This window comes from Alnus glutinosa, chromosome 11 (assembly GCF_958979055.1).
Source record: "Alnus glutinosa chromosome 11, dhAlnGlut1.1, whole genome shotgun sequence".
NCBI classification, from domain to species: domain Eukaryota; kingdom Viridiplantae; phylum Streptophyta; class Magnoliopsida; order Fagales; family Betulaceae; genus Alnus; species Alnus glutinosa.
This window is the reverse complement of record NC_084896.1, coordinates 17,309,840-17,334,590: the sequence shown is the minus strand read 5'-3', so window position 1 is coordinate 17,334,590 and position 24,751 is coordinate 17,309,840. Positions and strand designations below refer to the sequence as shown.

Sequence of the window (24,751 nt, the reverse complement as noted above, 5' to 3'; positions counted from 1 at the left end):
TCTAGGTATTCTCAAAGTGTGCTTTAAGCCCAAAATCAATTGAATTAATTGTATCTTTATTTAAAACCTGAAAACAATAAAACAATACAAAATCAAACAAATAACAATGATAAGGAATTAGTATATATACATAAGTTATGGGGCTTGAATGTGCAACTTTCGATGCTTATCAGACGGGTATCCGAGAGTCCTGGGAAGGTATCGTCCTGGGACTAGCACAAAGGATTGAGAATCTATTACACACGATCCTAGATATTTCAAAATCGCGCCCCGTCCCTAGAAATTCGAGATTAATATCAATCTCAGATTTGTTGCCGTAAATGGTTTGGAAGGTGGATGATTCCAAGTTGAGGTAGGATTCTAGCAACGCTCCTAGGTTAAAGGAGAAGAGAAGAAGCGAAACCCTAATACGATGAAGGTATCTATCACTAAGCCTATAAATAGGCTAGGACCTCAGGTATTATAAATGGATTGATTTTATTACGCATGAATGCATTACTTAAACACTAACTTAGGCATCAAAGGGAGGAATGCCGGCCAACCCCCAGCGTATTCTCTTAAGTTTTCAGGTATAACAATCGGAGGACGAGATCACCGACGAAGAGTGAGTTGTTACGGCCATACCGAAAACTGTACCAACACGCTTGAATACATTATACACTCAAACATTGACTTAGGCATCGGAGGGAGGAATACTGACCAACCCTCAATGTATTCTCTTGTTTTTTCAGATTCTGCAGCAATCGGAGGACGAGATCACCGACAAAGAGTGAATTGTTATAGCCATACCGAAAATTGTACCAACTAACATCATTTCTTTAACACATTCTTAACACATTTCATAACTCAAGTAAAGCAATCAAACTGCAATATAATTATCTCACAAAATATCGGGATTAACATCCCAAAAAGTATTAAAATATTCCATGAATCGGTGATAATCTTTTCTTCTTTTTTTTTTTTTTTTTTTTTTTTTTTTTTTTTTTTTTTTTCGAGCTGTCGATAATCAGTTGCTGCGTGATAACATTTGACATAGGTGTTTCTAACCAGACCCATTTCGACAGAATCGAATCCTATATTTCTCACCATTTCAAGACATTTTAGTTAGCTTGGGAATTGACCCAAACTCCACCAAACTCGATTTAGATTCGATTTGTGCACCTCTCAAATCGAATCTAGGTCCATATTCTTCAAAATCGGCAAGGTCGGTTTGAGCATCACCATAAACAATCTTTTCATTCTAAAATTCAAGATGCATGTTTGGGGATAAAATCCATCATAAGTCTCACTTAAGCAATTCCGCTCAAACTGTACACTACATAGAAAATAACTGCCCATTAAGTGAATATTAGAGTAATTCTAATAGTACATTAAGTATCTATCAAGTGTCCATTAAAAAATGAGATGGTTTTCAAAATCACTATTTGATCAAAATCCTCATTTGATCAATCACATGCTCAATAGTAATTTTAAAAGCCACCTCATTTTTTAATAGATACTTGATGGATACTTAATGTACATGTAGAATTACTCGGAATATTAGCACAGAGATATGATATGTTTATAACTTCCGTACAACTATTGTACAACTCTAATAACTTTGTTTAAGATCAACCATTAAATATATAGGACCTACATGAAAAAAAAAAAAATAGATCCAATAGTTAGTTTAAAAAAAGAAAAATTGTTGGAGTTTTACAACAATCATTTCTCATTAGCACAAGCCCACCAAATGGGGAATAACTGCCCACTCTATGAAAATAACAACACTCTCAATACATGGAAGATAACAATAAATTATTAGACACGAATTTTCTACTAACTGGTTTGTAAAAAATTTATACTAATAAGTCTCTAAAAGCAACATGTGTCCTTTAAGTTATTAAATAAACATGTAAGATGCACACAATTAAAAAAACGTGTATTTCTTATATGTGAGAGACACATATTACTATTAAAAGATGTTTTAAATGAAATTTCTTGCAAATCATTTTGTATGAGATTTCTGTCCCAAATTTTTCTAAACCTAAAGCAAAATCCCAAAAAATTGGGACCGCTAAGCATTTACACAGATAGCAATTAGAGACAACAATATAAAAAGTAGCGTAGTACCCGTTAAAAGAGGGGTTTTGGTCTCCTAGCCTCCCAAAAACTTTGCACTACACAGAAAATATTTTTCAAACACGAAGCTAACTGAAGTATCGCAGTATTTCCGATCTCCTTGAGACCACACGACCCGATAACCATTTTTTATAGGTAACCCAGGCCGTTAAAAAAATTGCATCAATACAACATATTTAGGGCATGTTTGGAATTGAGATTTCGTTGAGAAAAAATGTGATTTTAAATTAAATCGTAGAAAATGAATTGATTAGGAATTGCATTTTTAAAAATTTTCAATTTAGAAATGCAAAAAATTGCATTTTCAAATCATAGGTAAATGAGTACTTTTTAACAAAACGCAGAATTTTAAAAGTTAACCTACAATTTTAAAGGCCAAAATATGATTTTGTCAAATGCTTAATTGCGTTTTTAAAAATCAAATTTTTAAATCACACATTTTAAAATTTTTATTTTAAATTACATTTTTTGAAATCAAAAATCTAAACGGACGCGGATAATCTCAGTTAAAAACCCCAGCTAAACTCAGAGAGAATCCCATTATAGAAACTTTATCCATTAAAGGAAGGAGGGAATCTGATTCTCCACCATCCCCTCAAGTGACCGAATATTGACAGGATGGAAACGATCGATGCCACCGCCCACATGCTAGCTGCTAGATCTATTTAGCACCACTGGTTTAGTATACAGAAATTAAAGCGAAATGGCAGGTAGAAGAGAAACGTGCAGTTGGTGTGGGTTGCAACTACTGGTGCCACCGGAGGCTCAAACCGTTCAGTGTGCTGCGTGCCAAGCCATCACCCCGGTTCGACCAAATGACGCTTGGGTTCAAGTCCACGACTCAATTTGCCATGCGGCAAATCGGTTTAAGAGCCTCGTGAATTCGGCGGTGGGCGCCGCTTCTGGCAATAGATATCCTGCATCGAACGCACCCGTTTATGGTCATTATCCTCAGCCACCAGGACCCGCGCCACCATTGACGCTGCCTAGCTCGCATGGGAGGAAGCGAGCGCTTCTATGTGGAGTGAGCTATAATGGACATGGGAACAAGCTCAAAGGAAGTGTGAATGATGTTCGGTGCATGAGATACTTTCTGGTCGAGAAGTTGGGTTTTCCCGGTGATTCCATCCTCATCCTAACAGGTATTAATGGATCAAATGAATTAGAATGGCAGTTCAAAATATTGGCGCGCGGCTTGAATTTCCTCATAATAATTCCAACATAATTATTCATTCTCCTTGATGCTAAATTTTTGAGCCAAAATGTAGAGGAGGAGACCGATTCATTTAGGATTCCAACAAAGCATAACATCCGAATGGGCTTGAGATGGCTGGTCCAGGGGGTTCAGTCAGGTGACTCGTTGGTCTTCCACTTCTCCGGTCATGGCTCAAGGCAGCGCGACCACAACATGGATGAGATTGACGGTTACGACGAAACACTATGCCCTGTCGATTATAGGACCGAGGGGATGATAGTTGATGACGAAATTAATGCCATTATCGTTCGCCCACTACCCCATGGCGCCAAACTTCATGCTATCGTCGATGCCTGCTATAGTGGAACCATGCTTGATCTACCATTCCTGTGCAGGATGAATAGGTCTGATACTTGCTTTATGCTCGCGACTTTGTTTTATCTATATATATATATTGCAAAAACTTCACTTACATGCACCTTTTGTGTTACAAGTTTTGCAATGTTATCTCGAATTGTCAAAAATTGCAGTAGGATTTTTTGGGTATGCCAAACTAATCAAAATACCTCTTTTTTAATAATTGTTTCTTTTTTTCTTTTTTTTTGAAAAAAAAAAAAAAAAAAATGAACATTGCTGACCCACGACCAGTCATGGATCTTGTTTTTTTTATTTTTTTTAATAAAAGTTTGATTTAGCGAATAACTCAAATGGTAAGGGTGAAATTAAAACAATTTGAAAAATGACACCCACATTGTAGCTTTTTTAATTCAAGATTAAAATTGCAAAACAAGTGACACATCATGGGATGTAAGTGAAATTCCCCTCACTTTCTTTTTTATTTATTTATTTTCTTGTTTATAATTTTGACTTGTGAAAAATTTGATAATTGTAGGGAAGGATCCTATGCATGGGAAGATCAAAGATGTATGTCAGGTGTTTATAAAGGCACCAGAGGTGGGCTTGCGATCTCATTCAGTGCCTGTGATGATCACCAGACCTCCGCGGACACAACGGTCAGTAATTACTACTTTAACATTATTTTTTTTGCATATCTTGATAGATAGATCGATCAATAGATAGATAGGTATCCCAGAAATAATCTGAATGTCTAGAATCAGAAAGGATAATCAAGAGATGTAATAGATCGACGAATCAAGAAATTTGATAATTGTAAAAATTTGAAAGTTTGTATAATTGCATATACATCTTGCATGCTCAGAACTGCATATATTTAGATTAATGAAGTCGAGAAAAATGAAAATGCTCAACAGAATAACTTACTCGAATGTACTTCTCCCAGTTGTTTCAACAAATTGTGAGACCATCCTAGGTCTTACTTTAAATCCGACACAGGACCGTACATCTGAGGTTGAGTTTGAGTAGTTTGATGATCGGTTACAGTCCTCGTTGAAGACCAGTAGACCAATATAGTACTACAAGCATAGCAGAGAGCTACCGATCAAAGTACTATCAAAAGATTGGTTGATTGTCACTTCGACCGGTGATGCATCATACAAAAACCTGAGAGTAATGCATCATAACGATTCTTCTGTAAAAAATCTTTGTTTCCCTCAACCAATGTTGCCTCTCGGAATTCTTCTAAGAAGAAAAAGGGATATTGCAGAAAAAAATGCAGGCCCCAATGGTTCTCACCAAATGCCTTCATCTCACTTCAACAATCATTCCAACGGTGGGAGAGGTTGTGGCTGTGGTGCACCTCCTAGTACCTCCTCAAAACTTATATGCCAACTTTTATATTCACTCCTCAATCAAACACAGATCTAAATTCGTCCCTCGACATGGGCTACAAATCATGTTACCTATCTTATCTTGGAAATCTCAACATTCACGCTGAAAAGTACTCTATGTGACTACCCGTTTTTACTTTATATTTTTTTTTTTAAAAAAAAAACATATATCCCATAACATTTACTAATATTTAGAGTTGCATCTAACACAGCGGGGTATAAATAATAATGTACAGGGAAACACATATCAAAAACGGAAATACATCGAATACATAACAGTTAATTACAACAAGAGTCATTTACATGTTTATCTAGTTAGATCTTATAAAACATATTATTATAATTACATACCAAAATACAGGCTCAGCAAATACATGTGCCAAGTAGGACACGAACCATAAATTAAATACCCAAAAGTTAGGATTTGAGAAAAACTTACCAAAATTTCACCAAACCAAAACCCATGACTTGGGTAACTTTAAGCAAATTCCAAGTAATCCATTACCTAAAGAAAAAAACTAGATTAAGCCCACATTTCAAGATTTTAACCAAAATCACAAAATCATGAGTTTAGTGTTTTACCTTAAAATAATCGAAGAAACGTACATCCTTTCGCGTTGCTCACGTTTCCGAAGTCGGATTTGAGTTTGGACAGGAGAGGGTTCTCATTCTTTCATAAGAAAGAAACTTAGATCTACGAAGATCCAACCATCCAAACTCAAATCCGACTTCGGAAACGTGATCTACGCGTAAGGATCTACGTTTTCACCGATCATTTTAAGGTAAAACATTAAACTCAAGATTTTGTAATTGACCCAAAATTACAAAATCGTGAGTTTAGTGTTTTACCTTAAAATGATCGGTGAAAACGTAAATCCTTACGCATAGATCACATTTCCGAAGTCGAATTTGAGTTTAGACGGTTAGATTTTCGTAGATCTAAATTTTTTTCTTATGAAAAAAAAATGACAACTCCCCTTTTTCCATTTTTTCTTCTCTCGGGGGTCAATAGAATGCCTCTTTTCGTTTTTTCTTTTGAGGGACGCACGTCTGTGCGCCTCTCCCTTTTTTTTTTTTTTTTTTTTTATTCGTGAAGGGCCAGGTGGCCCTTCACTTTCTTTTTTGAACCAAGGGAGCGCCTCTCTTCTATCATTTTTATTTATTTTTATTTTATTACTTTATTTAATTTTTCTTTTCTTTTCTGATTTAAATTCTTTAATTCTTTTTATTTTATTTTATTTTATTCTTTAATTTCTTTTGTAATTTCTTTTCTTTGAACATAAAAATATTCTCTTACATTTTTTTAAGGACACTAAATTAAGTTTAATCAATTATTTACTCAAATTTTATACTTTAATTATTAAAAATGTCTTGGACATTACACACTAAACCAGATCCACTCCGTGTTTTTTAAAGGGCAAAATTTGGATATTGAACATTTTGGTTCATCTCATTTAATTTATCCCCATGCCACTTCTGTCTTAAAAAATTGTCTACATGTTCCTAATTTACAAAGAACTTGATCTTTGTTTCTCAGTTTAATTGAGATAACAATGTTTTCGTTGAGTTTCACCTTTCCTTTTTCCGTGTTAAAGATCTACTCACGGGAGCTACTATTCTTCGCAGAAAGAATGAAAATTGTATGTACATGTTGCCCTTCAATTCTCCTCCTTATCGGATTGCATTGTTGGGTGAATGTGCTTCTCTGGATCATCGGAACTATCGACTAGGAGATCCTTTTCATCGGATTGTTAGTCAAGTTGTTCGCACAAATAATCTTCCTCACCTCGATCAAGAATGTAGTTCTTGCTATCTGTCATGCCTATAGGTTAGGAAAAAAAGTTAGGATTAAATATTCTATTGTTATATGAGTTTTAAGCTTTTTTAAATTTAGTATCTGAGTTTTTATTTGTTTCATAGGTGGTACATGAGTTAGAAATAAAAATCCGTTTGGCACCTCTGTTATATTTTCCGTCCAAATATTAATGGCCAGCCACATGTCAACCGTTGAGGTTGACACGTGCACTATATAAAAAAAAAAGTAATTAAAAATGATAATTTAAAAAAAAATTGAAAAAAAAAAAAACAGAAGATGGGTGGTTGAGCCACCCCACTTGGCCACCATGGGGGTGGCCAGCCAACCCCTTGGCCGGTCTGGGGTGGTTGAAACACCAACCACCCCATGGCAAAAAAAAAAAAAAATATAAAAAAAAATGATGTGTTTTGGCCTTTGGAGGTGCCCGAACCACTCCCATGAGCCACGGGGGTAGTTAGGCAACCCCCAAGCTAGGGCCAAAACCCATAAAAAAAAAAAATTTTAAGGAGTGGTTCGGCGACGCCCAATGGCTAAAACCCATCGATTATTTTATTTTATTTATTTCTGCCACCATGGCCAAAATGGAGGTGGCCGGCCATCCCTTTGGTGGCCAAGGGGGTGGCTAAGCCAACCCTCATCTTTTTTTATTCTACTTTTTTTCAATTTTTTTTCATTTTTTTTTAATTTTATTATTTTTAATTAATTTTTAAAGATTTTTATTATTATTTTTTTTTATATATAGTGTCACATGTCAACCTCAGTGGTTGACACGTGACGGGCCGTTAATATTTGGAAGAAAAATGTAAGAGAGGTACTAAACGAGTTTTTACTTCTAATTCAAGTACCACTTTTGAAATAAATGAAAACTCAGATACTAAATTTAAAAAGGCTCAAAACTCAAGTACCAATAAGGTATTTAATCCAAAATTTTGTGAACTACCCTTTCATTTGTCGACCTCTGTTTCTCATCACCCTTTAGAACTGATTTTCACAGATGTTTGAGGATCTTTCCCCTTCCCTTCTATTAATGGAAATCTATTTTATGACTGTTTTGTTGATGAATTTAGCAAATTTGTATGGTTGTCTCCTATAACTGTGAAATCTGATGTGCCTACAAATTTTCTATAATTTCGACATCTTGTAGAAAAACTTCTAGCTAGATATGAAAATTAACGTGCTTCAATCGTATTGGCGGATTAATGTGCTTCAATCATGTAGAAAAACCTCTCAACCCCATGGTTTCTGGGAAAGGCAGCACTCATCAAGTTTCCTGCCCTCATAGAGACCAGCAACAAGCTAGGGTATATATGTTAAAGAAAATACCGACACCTAATTGAAACAGGTTTCTCTTTTAGCTTCTGCATCCATCCCTTTGAAATACTAGGATGAGGCATTTTAACTGCATTATTGATGGTGCGCCCCACTGTCTTTTCCTTTTACTGTTTGGTTGTAAATTCCTTGTGTGTCTTGTATTTGGAAAAGTAGCAGACTAAACTCTTCTACTTGAAATTGGAGTATTTGACCAACAATATTATTATGTATATTCAGCCCTTGTGATTTTCGACAAGGGTGCCACAGTGAGAGAGAGAGAAATAGAGAGAGACCGGCCGCTATTTGTCCCAAGCAACAGATAAGTTTGTACTTTTGTTTTCTTCCTTAGAAAATAGTATTTATTGTGTGATAGTGAGATTTGAGTTTATTGGAGCTTTGAATTCTGATTTTTTTTTTTTTTTTTTTTTTTTTTTTTTTTTTTTATCTCTAATATTTTGTACTCCATCTTTTATAGTGAATTTATTCGTAATTACCTCCGCCAGTGAGCGTACCTCACATTGAACAAACTACTTAAATTTTGGTATTACTTATGTGTGCTTGCCTTATCTTATTTACTGTAATTGTGATCTTTTGCAAAACATGCATGTTTCTTAATAATCGCTTACCCTCACCAGTGAGGTGCAATAAGCCTCCATTTGGATGATTATAATTTCTTGAAAGTTTTCATGTGTGCCTATTGGCCTCACGTACACCCCTATAACAACCATAAACTTGAATTTTGGTTTAAGTTGTGTGTTTTCTTTGGCTATAGCTTTCAACACAACGGATATCGCTACTTTCATATACCCACTAGATGTGTCCTTATTTCACTTCAAGTTGTCTTTGACGAGTCTATCTTCCCATTTACTTTTCCTTTCTTTCTTTCTTTCTTTTTTTTTTTTTTTTTTTTTTTTTTTTTTTTTTTTTGAGAGAATAAGTAAAACTATATATTGATAGAAAGAATCAACTAGCTGTACAACAAAAGACTAGCTTACAACCCAAACAAAAGAAACCAGAACAACCAGAGAAAACACTCTAGGAATATCTACGCTACACTCATGGACCTAAACCAAAACACCCAAAAAAGCAGCCCTGCCCACAATAGAACAACTAATTCAAAATACAAGCATCAATGTTCCATTTGTGACAAAGAATGATCTTCTCCATAGTTTTTGGGAATTTGTCATTTCCAGAAACTTTACACCGAACTATCCAAAAAATTTGCTTCAAAACCTGCTCTTTGGTGAGAGGTTGTCCACCAACTTTTAACTCGTTTCAAGCTCGCCATAATCAATACACAGCAGAGCTCAAGATAAGTCTACAAATTGTCCCCATCAAACTCTTACCCTTCCAGGTTCTGCATCCTTCATCAATCATTTCACTCCAACTTGTATAACAATTTAACAAGCTACATCGTTGCAAACAAGTTTTCCAAACTCGGGAGCTAAAACCACAAGAGAAGAAAATGTGGTTTCGGCTCTCAGTTCTAGCCTTGCAAAAACCACAATTGACATCGCCTTTAAAACCCCAAGCAAGCAACCGGTCCCCAGTAGTTAGCCTATTATGTATATATATAGCTAATCATAGGATAAAAGCTTGTTTAGGAATAGCAAAAGAATGTCAAACCAGCAGCCACCACCTCATAGCCTCCTTTTTCTTCCTTAGGTGATTCCAAGTTTCTACACAAGTGAACACACCAGACTTGGCAAGAGTCCAAACAGGTTTGTCAATTCCACCAATTGGCACATCCATCAATCTACTTTGAATGGCAACAAGCACGTCGGCCTCCAACACCAATTACCCTGCTTAAGAACAGTATCTAGCTTAGCATCCAGTCTACTATTGGAGTCATACATAACTCTAAAGCCAAATCTGTCAAAAAGAGCTCCAAAGGGGTGCCAATTATCTACCCATAAGGGGATATTGGAACCATTCCCAACGTCAAATCTAAGAAAACCCCAAGCTAAGCTCCTAATTTTTAGTAACTTTCTCGAACACCAAGAGCTGTTATTAGGGATGCTCACATTCCAAAAGCTTCTCCCTTTCACCAGGTACTCATGAACCCAAGCAACTCATATGGATCCAGATTTAGCAAAAATACTCCAAATGTGCCTCATCATGGAAGAGATATTCAAAATCTCAACATCTTTCAACCCCAAACCCCCTTCCTTTTTAGGGAAACAAATATCATTCCAAGAAATTTTTGCCTTCTTCTGAGTGTACCAAGGTTGCACCCGCCACATCAACTCTTCCTCCCATTCCTTTTCGGGTTCCAATGCAAAGCCTCCTCCCGTGTCCCTCTACATTGTCTGGTTCTTCTCCTCGATCTTGAAAAATTATATTCTCCACCATCGTTTGGGTCTTCACCTTTGCCGATTATGGAGCCTTCTGATCCTACATTGTTCCCTTGCATGGTAACGTCATTTGATCTTTCTGAAGTAGAGCCAACTTCTTTTACTATTGCCTTTTAGTGTTTGAAATGGATGGAGACCATGAGAAATGAGTTCAATGCCCTATTGAAAAATGGAAAGTGGAATTTGGTTCCAAGAAGGCCTATACGAACCTGGTTGACCATAAATACATTTTCAAAATTAAACGAAATCCTGATGGTGGTAATCTCTCAAAAACAATTGAGAAACTGGTGCTCTTCACTTCTGGAAGTCGTGGGTTATGATACTTATAAAGAGAGGTGAAAATTATGGTTTTAGGTAAAATTTGGCGAAAATTAAAACAGTTGGCAGCTGGGTTGGGTCTACCGAGTCATAACCTCGAACAATTGATCACTAAGGTTTTAGGCTTTAAGCCCTACATTGACCGCGACCTTCTCGAGTTTTTATACTAGTGATGTTGCACGTTGCTCAATCGATTGAGTAAGGCGAAGGGATCGACCGAGCCTTTGATCTTAAACTTGATTTTCGATGCCGATTCAAGTGCAATTAAATTCCAAATCAACTCTGAACCTAATGCTTACAATTAAACATATTAAGTCACTGAATTTGCCAACTAAAAAACCTAACTGTTAGGATACACCGAATTTGTGAATTCAAACAAATTAAAAAACAGTTTTTCTCCCATTGCGATCAAACATTTTGACTTCCATAATGATTACCTTTTATGGAACAAAATAGGTAGCATCAAGTCATTGACTTCCAATTGAGAGAGTATGGTATTCTCAACAGGTCTTTTGGGAAAATGCTTTTTGTTGGAAAGTAGAGATGATATACTTTTCCTTCAACAAAGTGGTATATATTGGTTTTTTTTTTTTTTGTTCACTTTGCATTTGAAATTGGTCCCAGCTTGAGGCGGGTCTTTTTCCAGCTGGGGGAGTTTGACACAGAAGTGTCGGAAATCAAATTTGAGTATTTGATGGTTGGTTGAAGTTCAGAAATAAGATTGGTCTACCCAAGAGCCTTAGGGAGTATCCGAGAGCAACCGATCAAAGGGTTGTGGAAGATCGAAGGGTTGTGGAAGATCGGTTCACCACCACTTTTATCGGTGATGCATTATAAAAACTTCAAGAGCATCATCCAAAGTAAGATCAAAGTTGGATTGGCCAAGAATGTTATAGGGGTACAATTTAATAAGGTGTTTGACCGACACTTCGACTTGAACAAAGACAACATGGTGGTTAGGGTTTCTTCATATGTTTTTATTATGGTTTCTTCACATTTTTAAGGGTATTTTCTTCCAATAAAATTACTAGATTAGGGTTTCATGATGTAGCCTATTTGAAGACATTATTTTGACTTTTCTAGACATGTTATGAGATTTAAGATATGTTTGAATTTATTGTAGGTTTTTATCTCTAGGTATTTCTCAATTGAATGGTAAGCTTTATGACTGCTCTATATTTATCTTATAGTAATTATCGTTCAGCAATGAGCGCTTTTAACTCTGTATCCAATGGGTGAATTTCTTTATAGTTATTTTTATCATTTTTTGTTTGTGCATATTTTTATAATGATAAAAATATGCACCAAAATATAATTGCACCAAATACCCCGTTTCATTATTACCAAACAATATAATACACTTAACGTATTGAATGCAAACATACAAGCTATTGAAAGATATAGACTTTTATATTAAAGTGTTAATTAAATTAAATTTGTGACTTAACATGGTATGAGATCCAACTATTCAAAGTCTTGAGTTCAAACTTTGAGTTCATAATTAATATACGTTTCAATTACAATAGTACATGTATTGTCTTGTCCCATGTGAGGGGAGAATGCTGAAGTAATAATTGAATAATTAAATTTAACATTTTCGACCGGCTTAAGTTTTTGAAATAACTGTTGATTTAACATTTTGTTCCTTCAACCACTTTTGTTTGGTATCCAAATTCTATACAGTGTTTGAATATATGATTGTCATTGCTTGAAATCAAATCATTCTGAGTACATATCATTTCCTATCAAAACTGATTTGATATTGTAACGCCCCGCCTTTTACAAAAAGGCGTAAGTGAAAAATTTTCGATTTCCACGTGACATTACTACAACATCAAAGTTATAAATTGGTAGCGGAATATAATATATCCAACAGGCCTGGATTAAATAACACATTAGAGCTTTTAAATTAAATACCTCTAGACATTCATTAGAAAATACTTAGAACAAATACATGGAAACAGGTGTCCATAGTGACACAAGAGAATACATGGAAATTATTAGCAATCTTGTCAACATAAAATGTTATAAACACAGAAGACTACAAACAAAATACAAACTATATATCTTTAACTGGAAGACCACTCGAGCTCTAATCTTTGTCTATAAACCTGCACCAATGTATATATATATATATAGAAATAAAAACACAAAACAACCTAAGTGAGTCCACTGTTTCCCATAATAATATGAATGCTGATTTATTTAATAAAATACCACATAATGCAAATATGGTTTTATAGTCACATATATACGCAATATATAAACCGTGGTAGCTAATCACAGTCATATATTAAATGTATACCTAACCATAAAACAGTAATATGACAGTTTTAAATGCAAGGCTTAATTATCAATTTTATGCACTCCTCTCGTGAAGGAACCAACGGTCCGGATTAGCGTGTCACGGGAGCCAACGGTCCTAGTTGGTAATACCATCAACACCCCAGCTGTATTAGCCAACTCTCACATTTATTAGTTTGTTACTGGAATCCAAAGGTCCCAGCAGACTATGAGCCAAAGGTCATAACCCCAGTTTTAAATGCAAGGCTTAATTATCAATTTTATGCACTCCTCTCGTGAAGGAACCAACGGTCCGGATTAGAGTGTCACGGGAGCCAACGGTCCTAGTTGGTAATACCATCAACACCCCAGCTGTATTAGCCAACTCTCACATTTATTAGTTTGTTACTGGAATCCAAAGGTCCCAGCAGACTATGAGCCAAAGGTCATAACCCGTTTAATTAATTTAGTGTCACGGAAGCCAAAGGTTCCACTGGCAGCCATCACCCCCCGCTGCATACCAGCTTTGTTATTAACCATTTTAGTTAAAAATAGAAAACATGTAAGAACACATGCGCAAACAAATAAATAAAGCAGTAAACACAATATCATGGAAAAATCCACCAGCTTCGTCCTCAGTAAGTATAGAGATACTTACAGTTCTCTGCTACAAAGAGAGATCCACGGAATAAAGACTGCACAGTTATATACATTTGATAATATATTAGTATAAAATACTAAGAACCTATTTGAACATTTTATCCCTTTCGACTTACAAATCACTAATCCCAATTTCTAATGTCGCTTAGATATTATAACGGCATAAAATAGGTTAATTATATTACCACATATTTTATGCGGACATTATTACGGCATTTATTAATTAATATCCACAATATCCTTTTAAGTAAAACGGTATTATAAAAGCTTATCTGTTTTTGTACCAAATCAACATAGTGACTCGATTAATATAATTAATTGGTTTTATATTTTAAGAGTACCCAAGCGGTACAATATAAATAATCCTTATTTTAATCTTATAAAATTTAGGTGAAATAACAGCATTAGTGTTACTAATGCCTAAAAATACTTCAAAAGTATTTGGGTTGCGTAACGACGCTTTTATAAAATATCTCATTTTTATTTGGACATCACAACAGCGTAATTTATTAATTAAATACGCCACTTGAAATACCCTATTAAAATACAACTTACGACATTATAATATTTTATCTTGAAAATCATAATAACTAAGATATATCACAAAATATATCATTTTTAAAATATACTTTATATATATATATATATATATAGCCATCATTAAATACATACACACACATCACGCTTCACCCATGATTAACAACCACACACCCACTTTTTTTATCAAATACACACGTCTTTCACTTACACACACTCACATCTGCATACAACACACGTTTGTTTTACTTACCAAGTGTTTCTAGAATAAGCTAGAATTTGTCTTTCTTGTTTGCTGGATGTTGACCGAGAGTGAGAGAGACTTTTCTTCTGCGGTAGAAGTGGATTAAACCCACTGTTAGGCTGAGACAAAGACAGAGGAAGAGAGGAGAGCTTTTGGCCAAAACAGAGACAAAGAATAGGGAGATTTCTGCAGCTTCGTTAAAGAGAAAGAGCTGCTGTTCTTTTTTTCTGCAGCAAAGAGGAGAAGTGCTGCTGGTTTAAGGGTAAAACGACAGAGGGAAGAGGAGAATCGGTTTATGGGTCTCCAACTCAATTTCTTCTCTCCATCTCACGGTCTCTCACTCTCTCGTTCAGACTCCCTGTGTCCCTCGGGAAGAGAGGGTAAAGGGAAGAACGGGAAAGAAGGAGAAAACGTGGAAGAGGAGATGCACCTGACCTTGGAGAGGCTTGGACGGTCAGGATCCACTTGGATTAAACCCATCCAAGGCTGAAATAAGGGCAGATGTCCGGTGCAGGTTGAAGGAATTAAAACCAACAAATATCTCTTTTTATCAACAAATTAGTACTTAGGTTCTAACGAAACTGTAATCTTTTGCTAACTAAATTTTCCTTTGCCTTTCTCTTATAGCAAATGGATTGGGCATCACGTTGAGGTTGGCTGGGTTTGTAAAACATGTGGGCTACGGGTCTTAATGAATAACAATGGGCCCACAAATCATTATTAAATTTTCGTCCAATTCAGAGGTGTAATTTTTCGCGGATGTTTTCGGGTATTAAACGGAGTCCAAAAATTATGAAATTCGGAGGGTAGTTAGAGGACTTCGAGACGAGCGTTCTGGCTTTTGAATCGACCAAAACAGAGTTTGTTTGACCCTGTTTCCGTTATTTCAAAGTTTAAAGTCCGTTTGAGTTTTTATCAAATTAAAACTATAAATGCTTCTAAATGAACATTTATTTTCATAAATATTCATATATATATTCTTTTATCATATTACTAGGTCTTAAATCATATTTTAATATATTTTATTCAATATATTAAAATATGGGGTATTACAGATATTATCTCCACCTACAATATTGGCATTATATATCTTGACGTACACAATTCTCCTATAAATAAAAGTAATTTGTTATGTAAATGTCATCACATAATTTGATAGTATCTGCACCTGCTACATTTGTATTATCTTTAGTTATCCTAATTCTCTTTTAAATAGGAATTATTTGTAATATAAATATCATCAAGAAATAAAAGCATAATGTATACTTATAGGGCTTTTCTCTAGTGGTAAACGTAGGAGTCTAAAACTGAACTACTCAAAAATATTTGTCTTTATTTTTCTGCTGGTTTCTTTATTTTCCATTTTATTATGAGTTTCTTCATGCAGGCTTTTACAAGTAAAGTGGCAACGGGTGCCTTGACTTATAGCTTCATCCAAGCTGTGCAAAATGAACCTGGATTAACTTATGGTCGATTGCTTAATAGCATGCGTTATGCAATTCGTGAGGCCAAAACTGGAATACGTCTAAAAGGCCCAATTGCATCTCTTGTTAATAGACTATTATGTGCAGAGTTATCACAGGTAATCTTACTATTTGTATAAGGGTTGCTGATTTCTTATAAGTGATTTCTGAATACTCAAAAAGTAGTTAATCTATTGATATCAGGGATAAATTTTAAGCTTTGTTTGTTTCGATGTGAAACATTATTTTAGGTAAAAAAATGATTTTTAACTCAATTTTTCTTTTTAAAAAAAATTATACTGATTTCCTAGTATTTAGCTGTCACCTGTAAAATGTTTTCTTGAAAGCATTTTTCATTCGTATGAGGCCTGTGTTGGTTGGGGTGGCTCCAAAAAAGGGTTGGTGCCGGTAGGAGAAGGGGTGGCTTTTGTAGTACGTATGCCATGCTGTGGTGGAGGGTTGAACACATAAGTTATAGATGGAAATTTTTTTTTGCTTTAAATAACATAATTAAACTCTTTTTTTTTAAAAAAAAAAGAAGTGGGAGGTTATACAATTGACAAAAAATGTTTTTTGATTGATTAAGTTTTCCAAACGCAATTAAACATTTAAAAATACTGAAAATGTTTTACATGGAAAGAAATGGTAATTGGTTTAATTTTCACATACTGTGTGGAGTTTGTTGCTTTACATAGCCACCCTTTCTATGTTGGATTTTTTTTATTTTTTTTTATTTTTATTTTTTGAAGAAACACCCTTTCTATGTTGTTATGTTAAAAGAAATTACAAGAAGAATTACATATGCAAATTACGAAATGCCATTATAATGTCCTTTTGCTGTTATTTAGTATATACATTAATTCTTAACCGAATGCTAGCCTTGAATTAGTAGACTGTCCAAACGTGTTAGTAAAAGTCTTGAGCCCAAGAGGGAGGGCTAGCTGAGCCGCAAGGAGGGCTATGAGGGCTTTTCCTGTGTTTGGACACGTACAGAAGGGCTGATGAGAGAAACTGTTTTAATGATTTTGCTTTCATAATTTCTACACATGCTCGGCAGAGAAAGAGTCTCTGATGGCAGTGTTAAAGTTGATTTTGAGAGCGGCCGCAGGGGAAGGGACCATTTTTCCACCAGAATTTTGAGCTTATTCTTCCAAGCAGCATGGTACTCCAAAGTGACTTCTTAGATGGTTTTTGAAAAGGAAATAGCATCAGTGGAGATGTTCTCATGTAAAGCTTTGTTCTTATTTAGCCAAAGAAGATCACTAGCAACAACCTAAAAAATTTGAAAAATGTGGGTATCTTTAAGGGGAATAAAGGGAGATCTCCCTAGCTAGATAATACAATCCAATTGGCCATCAAGGATAAATTCAGTGCCTGAAAGTCTAAGGGCCAGAAAGATCCTTTACAAACCACCCGAGCAAAATGCAATAGAAAAAAAGGTGGGGAATGGAGTGTGTTTCGTATTTGCAGAGGAGGCAAAGCAAATCTGTGGATAGGGTGGCGTTGAGGGAAAGAATTCTAGCTTTGGTGGGAAAATTGTCCAAGGATATTTTCCAAATAAACAGTTTGAGCCTATTACTAAGGTTGAGCTTGCCAAGGGCATTCCAGGTTTTGTTAGGGAGGGGGGAAGGATGGCGGATGTTTTCCTGTAAGAAGTTGGAAGGCAACGCTGGTGGTGAGCTTCTCTAAGTAGGAGGGAATCCAAATGAGTTTCTTTGGAGAAAGAGAGGAGATACGGATTTCAGGATATCATGGGCACAAGGAGGTTCAAAAAGGGTGTTCATGAGAGGGGTATTCTTGAAAGATTTGATAGGGAATAGTTTTGATTAACTTAATCAGAACCTAAGTATTGATGTAGTATATATAGAGATGTTACAAGAGTTCATGTTGAACTATGATTCTGTACATAAGTAAAACCACCTAACAGAATTACACACAAGGATAATTGAGTTTAAAATACACATGAAGATAACTAAGCTTCTATCCTTTCTCTAATATTGAATTCAAATAAGTTCCATTATCTGAGGACACTATCTTTCCAGGTAATTTGTTGATGACCGTGTCTTGTGGTATATTGTTGATGTTGATGAGCTGATCGGCCTGCAGTGTCATACATGATAAAGAGTTGCATGTTGAGTTGGAGTCTTTAGAAACTGAAGATGACGTGGAGTTGATGGTTGGAGGAGATTCACTAACAGTCTCCCGCAAGCTGATGGGTGGAGAATCAACTAGAAGCTTGGATTTGAGAAAGGTGAACCGAGCTGTTGAGAGACCCTTTATAAAAATGTCAGCTATTTGATCAAGAGTGGAGATGCATTTAATCAAGATATCACCATTGATGACCTTTTCTCGGACAAAATGATAATCGACTTCGATATGCTTTGTCCTAGCATGATGGACTGGATTTGATGCCAAGGCCAAGGCACTCACATTATCACACCAGAGAATTGGAGCATGAGGAAGAGGGATTGACAAATCTTTAAAAAGCATTCTTAACCAATAAAGCTCCACAGTTGCTATGGCCAATGAACGGTACTCCGCCTCTGTACTAGAATGGGACACAACCGGTTGCTTCTTAGCGGACCATGAGATTAAGCAATTACCAAGAAATACACAAAAACCAGATGTTGAACGGCAGTCATCGGGGCTGCCTGCCCCATCAGAGTCACAAAATGCTTGCAGTTGTAAAGGTCCTTTTGAGTAAAAGAGGCCATGTGAACGTGTAGCTTTAAGATATCGAAGGACTCGCTTAGCAGCAGTCCAGTGTGTAGTAGTTGGAGACTGCATGTGCTGACAAAGTTGATTCACAGAGTATGCTATCTCAGGTCTTGTGAGAGTACAATACTGTAGGGCACCTACCACATGCCGATATTCAGAAGGATCTAGCAGAGACTCTCCATCAAATTTGGATAGCTTAGCACCTGAGGAACATGGAGATTTAGAGGGTTTTGCACCTAGCATCCGAACCCTGTGTAGAAGATCTGAAATATACTTTGTATGACAAAGATGAAGTCCATGTGAGGAGAAGGTAGCCTGGACACCAAGGAAGAAATGAAGAGGACCCAAATCTTTGAGAGGAAACTGCAATTGAAGCTTTGAGATTATAGAGGAAATAATCTTGTGAGTCCCAGTAATAATGATGTCGTCTACATATATTAAAATGAAGATTTGAACATCACCATGCAGAGAAATAAATAAAGATGTATCCACAAGAGAAGCATGAAAACCATGACTGAGCAGGGCACCCGAGAGACATGTAAACCATGCTCTTGGTGCTTGTTTAAGACCATAAATAGCCTTATGGAGTTTGCAAACCGAATTTGGTTGATCTTTATCTTGAAAACCCTGAGGTTGTTCCATGAAAACTTCCTCCTGCAAGGTGCCATGTAAGAATGCATTGGAGACATCCAATTGTCGAATCTCCCAATTAAATTGGACTGGAAGAGCCAACACAATTCGGATGGTGGCTATTTTGATTACAGGGCTGAAAGTTTCTGTGTAATCCAGACCACACTTCTGATCAAAACCCTTAGCAACTAAGCGTGCTTTGAAGCATTCAATGGAGCCATCGGCATGGTGCTTGACCTTATAAACCCATTTATTTCGAATGACATTGGTATGTAAGGGTCTAGGACATAGAGTCCAAGTACCATTGGCCATAAGTGCATCAAATTCAAGAGCCATAGCAGATCTCCAACGTGAATCAGTAGCAGCCTTTGTGTAACAAGTAGGTTCAACTAGAGATAAGGAAGTATGAAGAGCAATAGGTGGGTGCTTAGATGTGTAGAAAAGTTGAAAATCAGGAAAGGATTTTGGTTTCAAGGATCTTGTTTGGGATCGTGTGACCATACTATGATGTGGGTGTGAAGAATGAGAAGTAGAATCAAATATAGGCAGTGAGTCAGAATGAGAAACAAGCACAGTTTGAGGTAAAGCTGCTACGGAGTCAATATTGGCAGGAACATAGTTAGGAACAGGTTCAGGAGAAGGAAATCATGTAAAATAGATGATGTAGGACGTGAAGGAGGATATACCTCAGTAGAGTCCAGAGTTGAATCTGTGAAGACATGTTGAGTTGGAGCTGAAACTAGTGCAGGAGAAACCAAAAGGAGGTCATCTGGTGGAGGAGCAGAACTGGGCAATATTGGAGTAATGCTTGGAGGCAGGGGAAAGAACACATCAGCAGAGGCATTGAGCTTGGAAGGCAGTTGCTGCTTGGCATGATCTTTTGCAGGAAAAGAGCTCTCATCAAACACAACATTCCTAGAAAGAAAAACTCTATCAGATGTGATATCTAGACACCTATAGCCAGCATGACTATACCCTAAAAAGATGCAAGGTTTGGATCGAAATTCCAATTTATGTGCTGTATAAGGACGAAGTAAGGGGAAACATTTACAACCAAAAACCCTTAAAGATGTGTAATCTGGAGGAGTGTTGAACAATTTCTGAAAAGGAGATAAATTTTGTAAGACCACAGTAGGAAGCCGATTTATAATATAAGTGGAAGTAAGAAAGGAATCAACCCAAAATTTGTTGGAAAGACCCGAATGAGCAAGAAGAGTTAAACCAGTCTCTAAAAGGTGTCTGAGTTTTCTTTCTGCGAGACCATTTTGCTGGGATGTGTATGGACATGACTTGCGATAGAGAATACCATTTTGAGAAAGAAAAGTTTGAAACTGATGGGAGGTATATTCACCCCCACCATCAGATTGAAGACTCTTGATTTTGCAGGAAAATTGATTCTCAACTAAGACCTTAAATTTGACAAAACACTGAAAAGCTTCGGACTTAGCGTGCAAAGGATAAAACCAAGTATAACGGGAAAAATCATCAACAAAGATGATGTAATATTTGCAACCACTGAGAGAGGTCACTGGAGATGTCCAGAGATCCGAATGAATGAGTGCTAAAGGAGAAGTGGAAACACGAGTAGAAGATGAAAAAGGTAATGACTTTCCTTTACCAAGTTGACAGGAATCACAAAAGAACTTTTTATTGGATAAATCACCACTTAGAACAGGTAAGTGATGAGATTTGATTACATTGGACACTGTTACAAATGAAGAGTGACCTAATCTAAAATGCCACATGGAGGGTGTGGTTTTTAAGCCTAAGAAAGCAGTAAAACAACGGTTGAGTTTGAAGAGAGACTTCTGAAACCGCAAAGGGTACAAGCCATTTTCACTCCTGCCTTCCAGCAGAATCTCCCAAGTCTGATTGTGCTTCACATAGAAATGAGAATCGGTTAGGATAAAGAAACAAGCATTATCTTTGCAAAATTTCTAAATAGATAGTAAATTGGTAGAAGCAGAAGGACAATGTAAAATGTCTTTAAGTTTAAAGGGAGGAGTGGAATATGGAGAAGTAGTTGAAAGAAGAGTAGATGAACCAGTATTTTCAATGACTAGACCATCTCCATTCCCCACTGCTACTGAATCAGAATCCTGAAATGGCTCCTGAATGGTCAGATTTTCAAGCTCGTTTGTAATGTGAGCATTAGCACCACTGTCAGCAAACCATTGCTGATCTTCAAGAGCTGTGTTGTGCTGAGCAACCATGGCAGCCAGTTGTGGTGGAGGATGGCGTCCCTGATATGCATAATCCATTCTGTGGAAACAGTCCAAGGCCTGATGACTTGTTTTTCCACAGATTTGGCAGGGTGGTCGACTAGAAAAACTAGGAGCAGATGAACCATGAGCAGGGCTAGAAGAACCATTGGGGCCTGAATGACCAGCAGGACGAGGTGAACTGTTGTGATTCCGAGGAAAAGAAGACAATCCCATAGATGGCCTCCCATTGTTATACCGAGGAAGATACCTTTGAGGATACCTCTGAGGATAGTGAGGTCGAAATGGGCGGGGGCCAGGAGAATTGCCACCACCTGGTTTCTGAGCAAGAAGAGCAAAACTACTGTTGACAGAAGGAGCAGACTGCTGATTGAGCAGAAGTTCATGATTCAGCAGTTCATAACGAAAATCAGCAACTGATATTGGGGCTCGACGAGTCGAGATCATGATCACAGTAACAAAAGAGTTGAAGGAATGGTTTGAACCACTCAGAACATATGATATGAAATCCTCATCAGCAACAGGTTGGCCAATAACAGCAAGTTGATCTGCATAAGATTTAGCAAGTTATAGAAAAACAGTACAGGTTTTGGAACCCTGTTGTAAAGTCTGAAGTTGACGCTTTAAGTGAGAGACACGCATCTTGGATTCAGAGGCATATTGAGTGGCTAAAGAGACCCACACTTGCCTGGAGGTGTGCAGTCCATAAACAGTAGACAACACTGATTCAGAGAGATTGAGATTGATCCAACTCAAAATGTATTGGTCAGTTTTGACCCAGACAGAATATGCCGGGTTTGGAATATGCTTGCCATCAGCATCGGTCAAGAATTCTGGGGGGCATGGGGTAGAACCGTCCACAATACCCATATGATCATGTGTTTTCAAAATTGGAACCAATTGAGAAGTCCATAAAAGATAGGTGGTTTCGGTCAGCTTGATAAGCTGAGTAGGAGTGGGAAGTGCAGAAGCATTAAACACATTAGAAGAGGCCATTGGGATACGAAAAATAAAGGGGTTAGCCTAGATAGGCTTTGATACCATGAAAGATTTGATAGGGAATAGGTTTGATTAACTTAATCAGAACCTAAGTATTGATGTAGTATATATAGAGATGTTACAAGAGTTCATGTTGAACTATGATTCTGTACATAAGTAAAACCACCTAACAGAATTACACACAAGGATAATTGAGTTTAAAATACACATGAAGATAACTAAGCTTCTATCCTTTCTCTAATATTGAATTCAAATAAGTTTCATTATCTGAGGACACTATCTTTCCAGGTAATTTGTTGATGACCGTGTCTTGTGGTATATTGTTGATGTTGATGAGCTGATCGGCCTGCAGTGTCATACATGATGAAGAGTTGCATGTTGAGTTGGAGTCTTTAGAAACTGAAGATGACGTGGAGTTGATGGTTGGAGGAGATTCACTAACAATTCTAAGCAGAAGTGTTAGGATCTATGAGGTCCGAGATAAACAAAGTTGGATGGGAGAGGTTGCTGAATGGTAGGGATCCAAGGGGACGACCGAACAAGGAGGGGGAGTTGCTATGACCGTTCTCCTTAAGTTGTGTATTCCTTCGGCACTATAAATAGTCTTTTTTTTTTTTTTGGATGTTCAATAATAATTGTCTAGACTGAAAAGTCAAAAGTTCTATTGTTTAATGTCCTAAAATAAAATTCTGTTTTCGTATTAATTAGATGTGATATAATATAGTATTATAAGGACAAAATTGAATAGTAAGTGAAACAAATAGGAAAACATATATTATTCTTATTTTCTAAAATTTATAGTTTTGTAAGTAAATGGATTATCACAAAAAGATCAAATTCGATTATGAGAGTTATAATTTGAAGACTAATTTCATAATAGATTTCCCGCTTCATTGAAGTAAGTTTGTATAAAATAATTCTCTTCTCTCTCCCATGGTTGAAACAGTGATGTTACAATTACTTTGTGATTTGCAGGAGCCTCAGTTGTCGTCATCAGAGAAGTTTGATATTTATACCAAACAATTTTTACTTTAATATTTTGTAATAATGCCCACAAATCGCTAGTCAAAAGTAAATTTTACTTTCATGGGATATTCCTCTTCCCTTGCCCTGGTGGCAAAACCAAGATTTTAGTTCACAGCGGTACATAATTCGCTTTAATATATCTTTCTTATTTTTTTTTTTCAATGCTTAGCCCTCTCTTTGCAAATTATGATGGATTTTTTTTTTTTTTTTTTTTTTTTTTTTTTTTTTTTTTTATGTTAATTCTTTTAGTTTCAAGAAAATGAGTGTCTTGTATCAAACTAAGTTTCTTGATTTATCACTTGTTGTAAGATCTTGTTGGGAAATATTCTCAATAATAAGTGTATAGGCCCAAAAGTCCATTCTTAGCCATATTTAGCGGGCCCATCGACCGAGTCTCTTGTCTGAGCCCACCAAATGAGCCCCTTGTTTAGGCCCGTAAGTTGGGCCATATGAAGGCGCATTGATTGAGCCCTTCACCTTTACCCATGGGCTTGGTCCTATGATCCATTGCTTGAACCAACCAAGCCCATCCGAAAATAACCCATGAAAAGCCATGAGTGGACCGAGACGCTGACATTTTTTGGACGTATTTCAAGCACATTTCGACCCACATCCCGGTTGATCTTGCCCCGAAACATAGGCGTGCACGATCTGTATACAAGAAGGCACACCCATTCAACATGTGGAACCCCACGTTCCAGAAGATACTAAGGCCCATGTTCCGGACCGCATGGTTGCCCACATTCTGGAAGTGAAGACCCACGATCAGAGAGTCGGCTCCCACCATTTTTGGAGAAAACCAACTCTCCCTCCACTAGAAATACATGCATACAATTAGGTATTCGGCTGGCAAAAATTATTGTTATTAAGGCATTCATACAGATTATCCAAAGAACGAACTTAAGCATCAGAGTGGGACCAGCTGGCACCCCAAGTAAGCATCCTTATTGAGCTTATTGTTTTGCAGGAAATGACAAAAGTGAATTTTCATAGGCTTGCGCAACCAAACCGGAAACTGTTTCAACAGTTTGACGCCATCGATGGGAACCATTCTATTATTGTTTCACAAAAAAAAAAAAAAAACTGAAATGGTGCGCACAAGAGCT

At 36.6% G+C, this 24,751-nt stretch overlaps 1 protein-coding gene and 1 long non-coding RNA gene across 3 annotated transcripts; one reads left to right on the top strand and one right to left on the bottom strand.

Moving 5' to 3' along the window:
* The first annotated feature begins 2,732 nt into the window (after positions 1-2,732).
* LOC133881765 (metacaspase-1-like) lies at positions 2,733-23,750 on the top strand. Of its 2 annotated transcripts, none has more exons than XM_062320792.1 (5): positions 2,733-3,263; positions 3,390-3,720; positions 4,209-4,329; positions 15,975-16,169; positions 23,595-23,750. In XM_062320792.1, the coding sequence occupies exons 1-5, from the start codon at positions 2,825-2,827 to the stop codon at positions 23,652-23,654; spliced, it is 1,146 nt and encodes a 381-aa protein (XP_062176776.1). In that variant the 5' UTR covers positions 2,733-2,824; the 3' UTR covers positions 23,655-23,750. The 2 variants fall into 2 exon arrangements, with proteins under 2 accessions (XP_062176776.1, XP_062176777.1); XM_062320793.1 differs by lacking the exon at positions 23,595-23,750 and adding an exon at positions 18,093-18,223.
* On the bottom strand, positions 5,310-6,123 carry LOC133881766 (uncharacterized). Its single transcript, XR_009902586.1, has 2 exons — positions 5,647-6,123; positions 5,310-5,569 (listed from the first exon to the last, which is right to left on the bottom strand). It is a non-coding gene; the product is annotated as an uncharacterized LOC133881766 (long non-coding RNA).
* Positions 23,751-24,751: the final 1,001 nt, after the last annotated feature.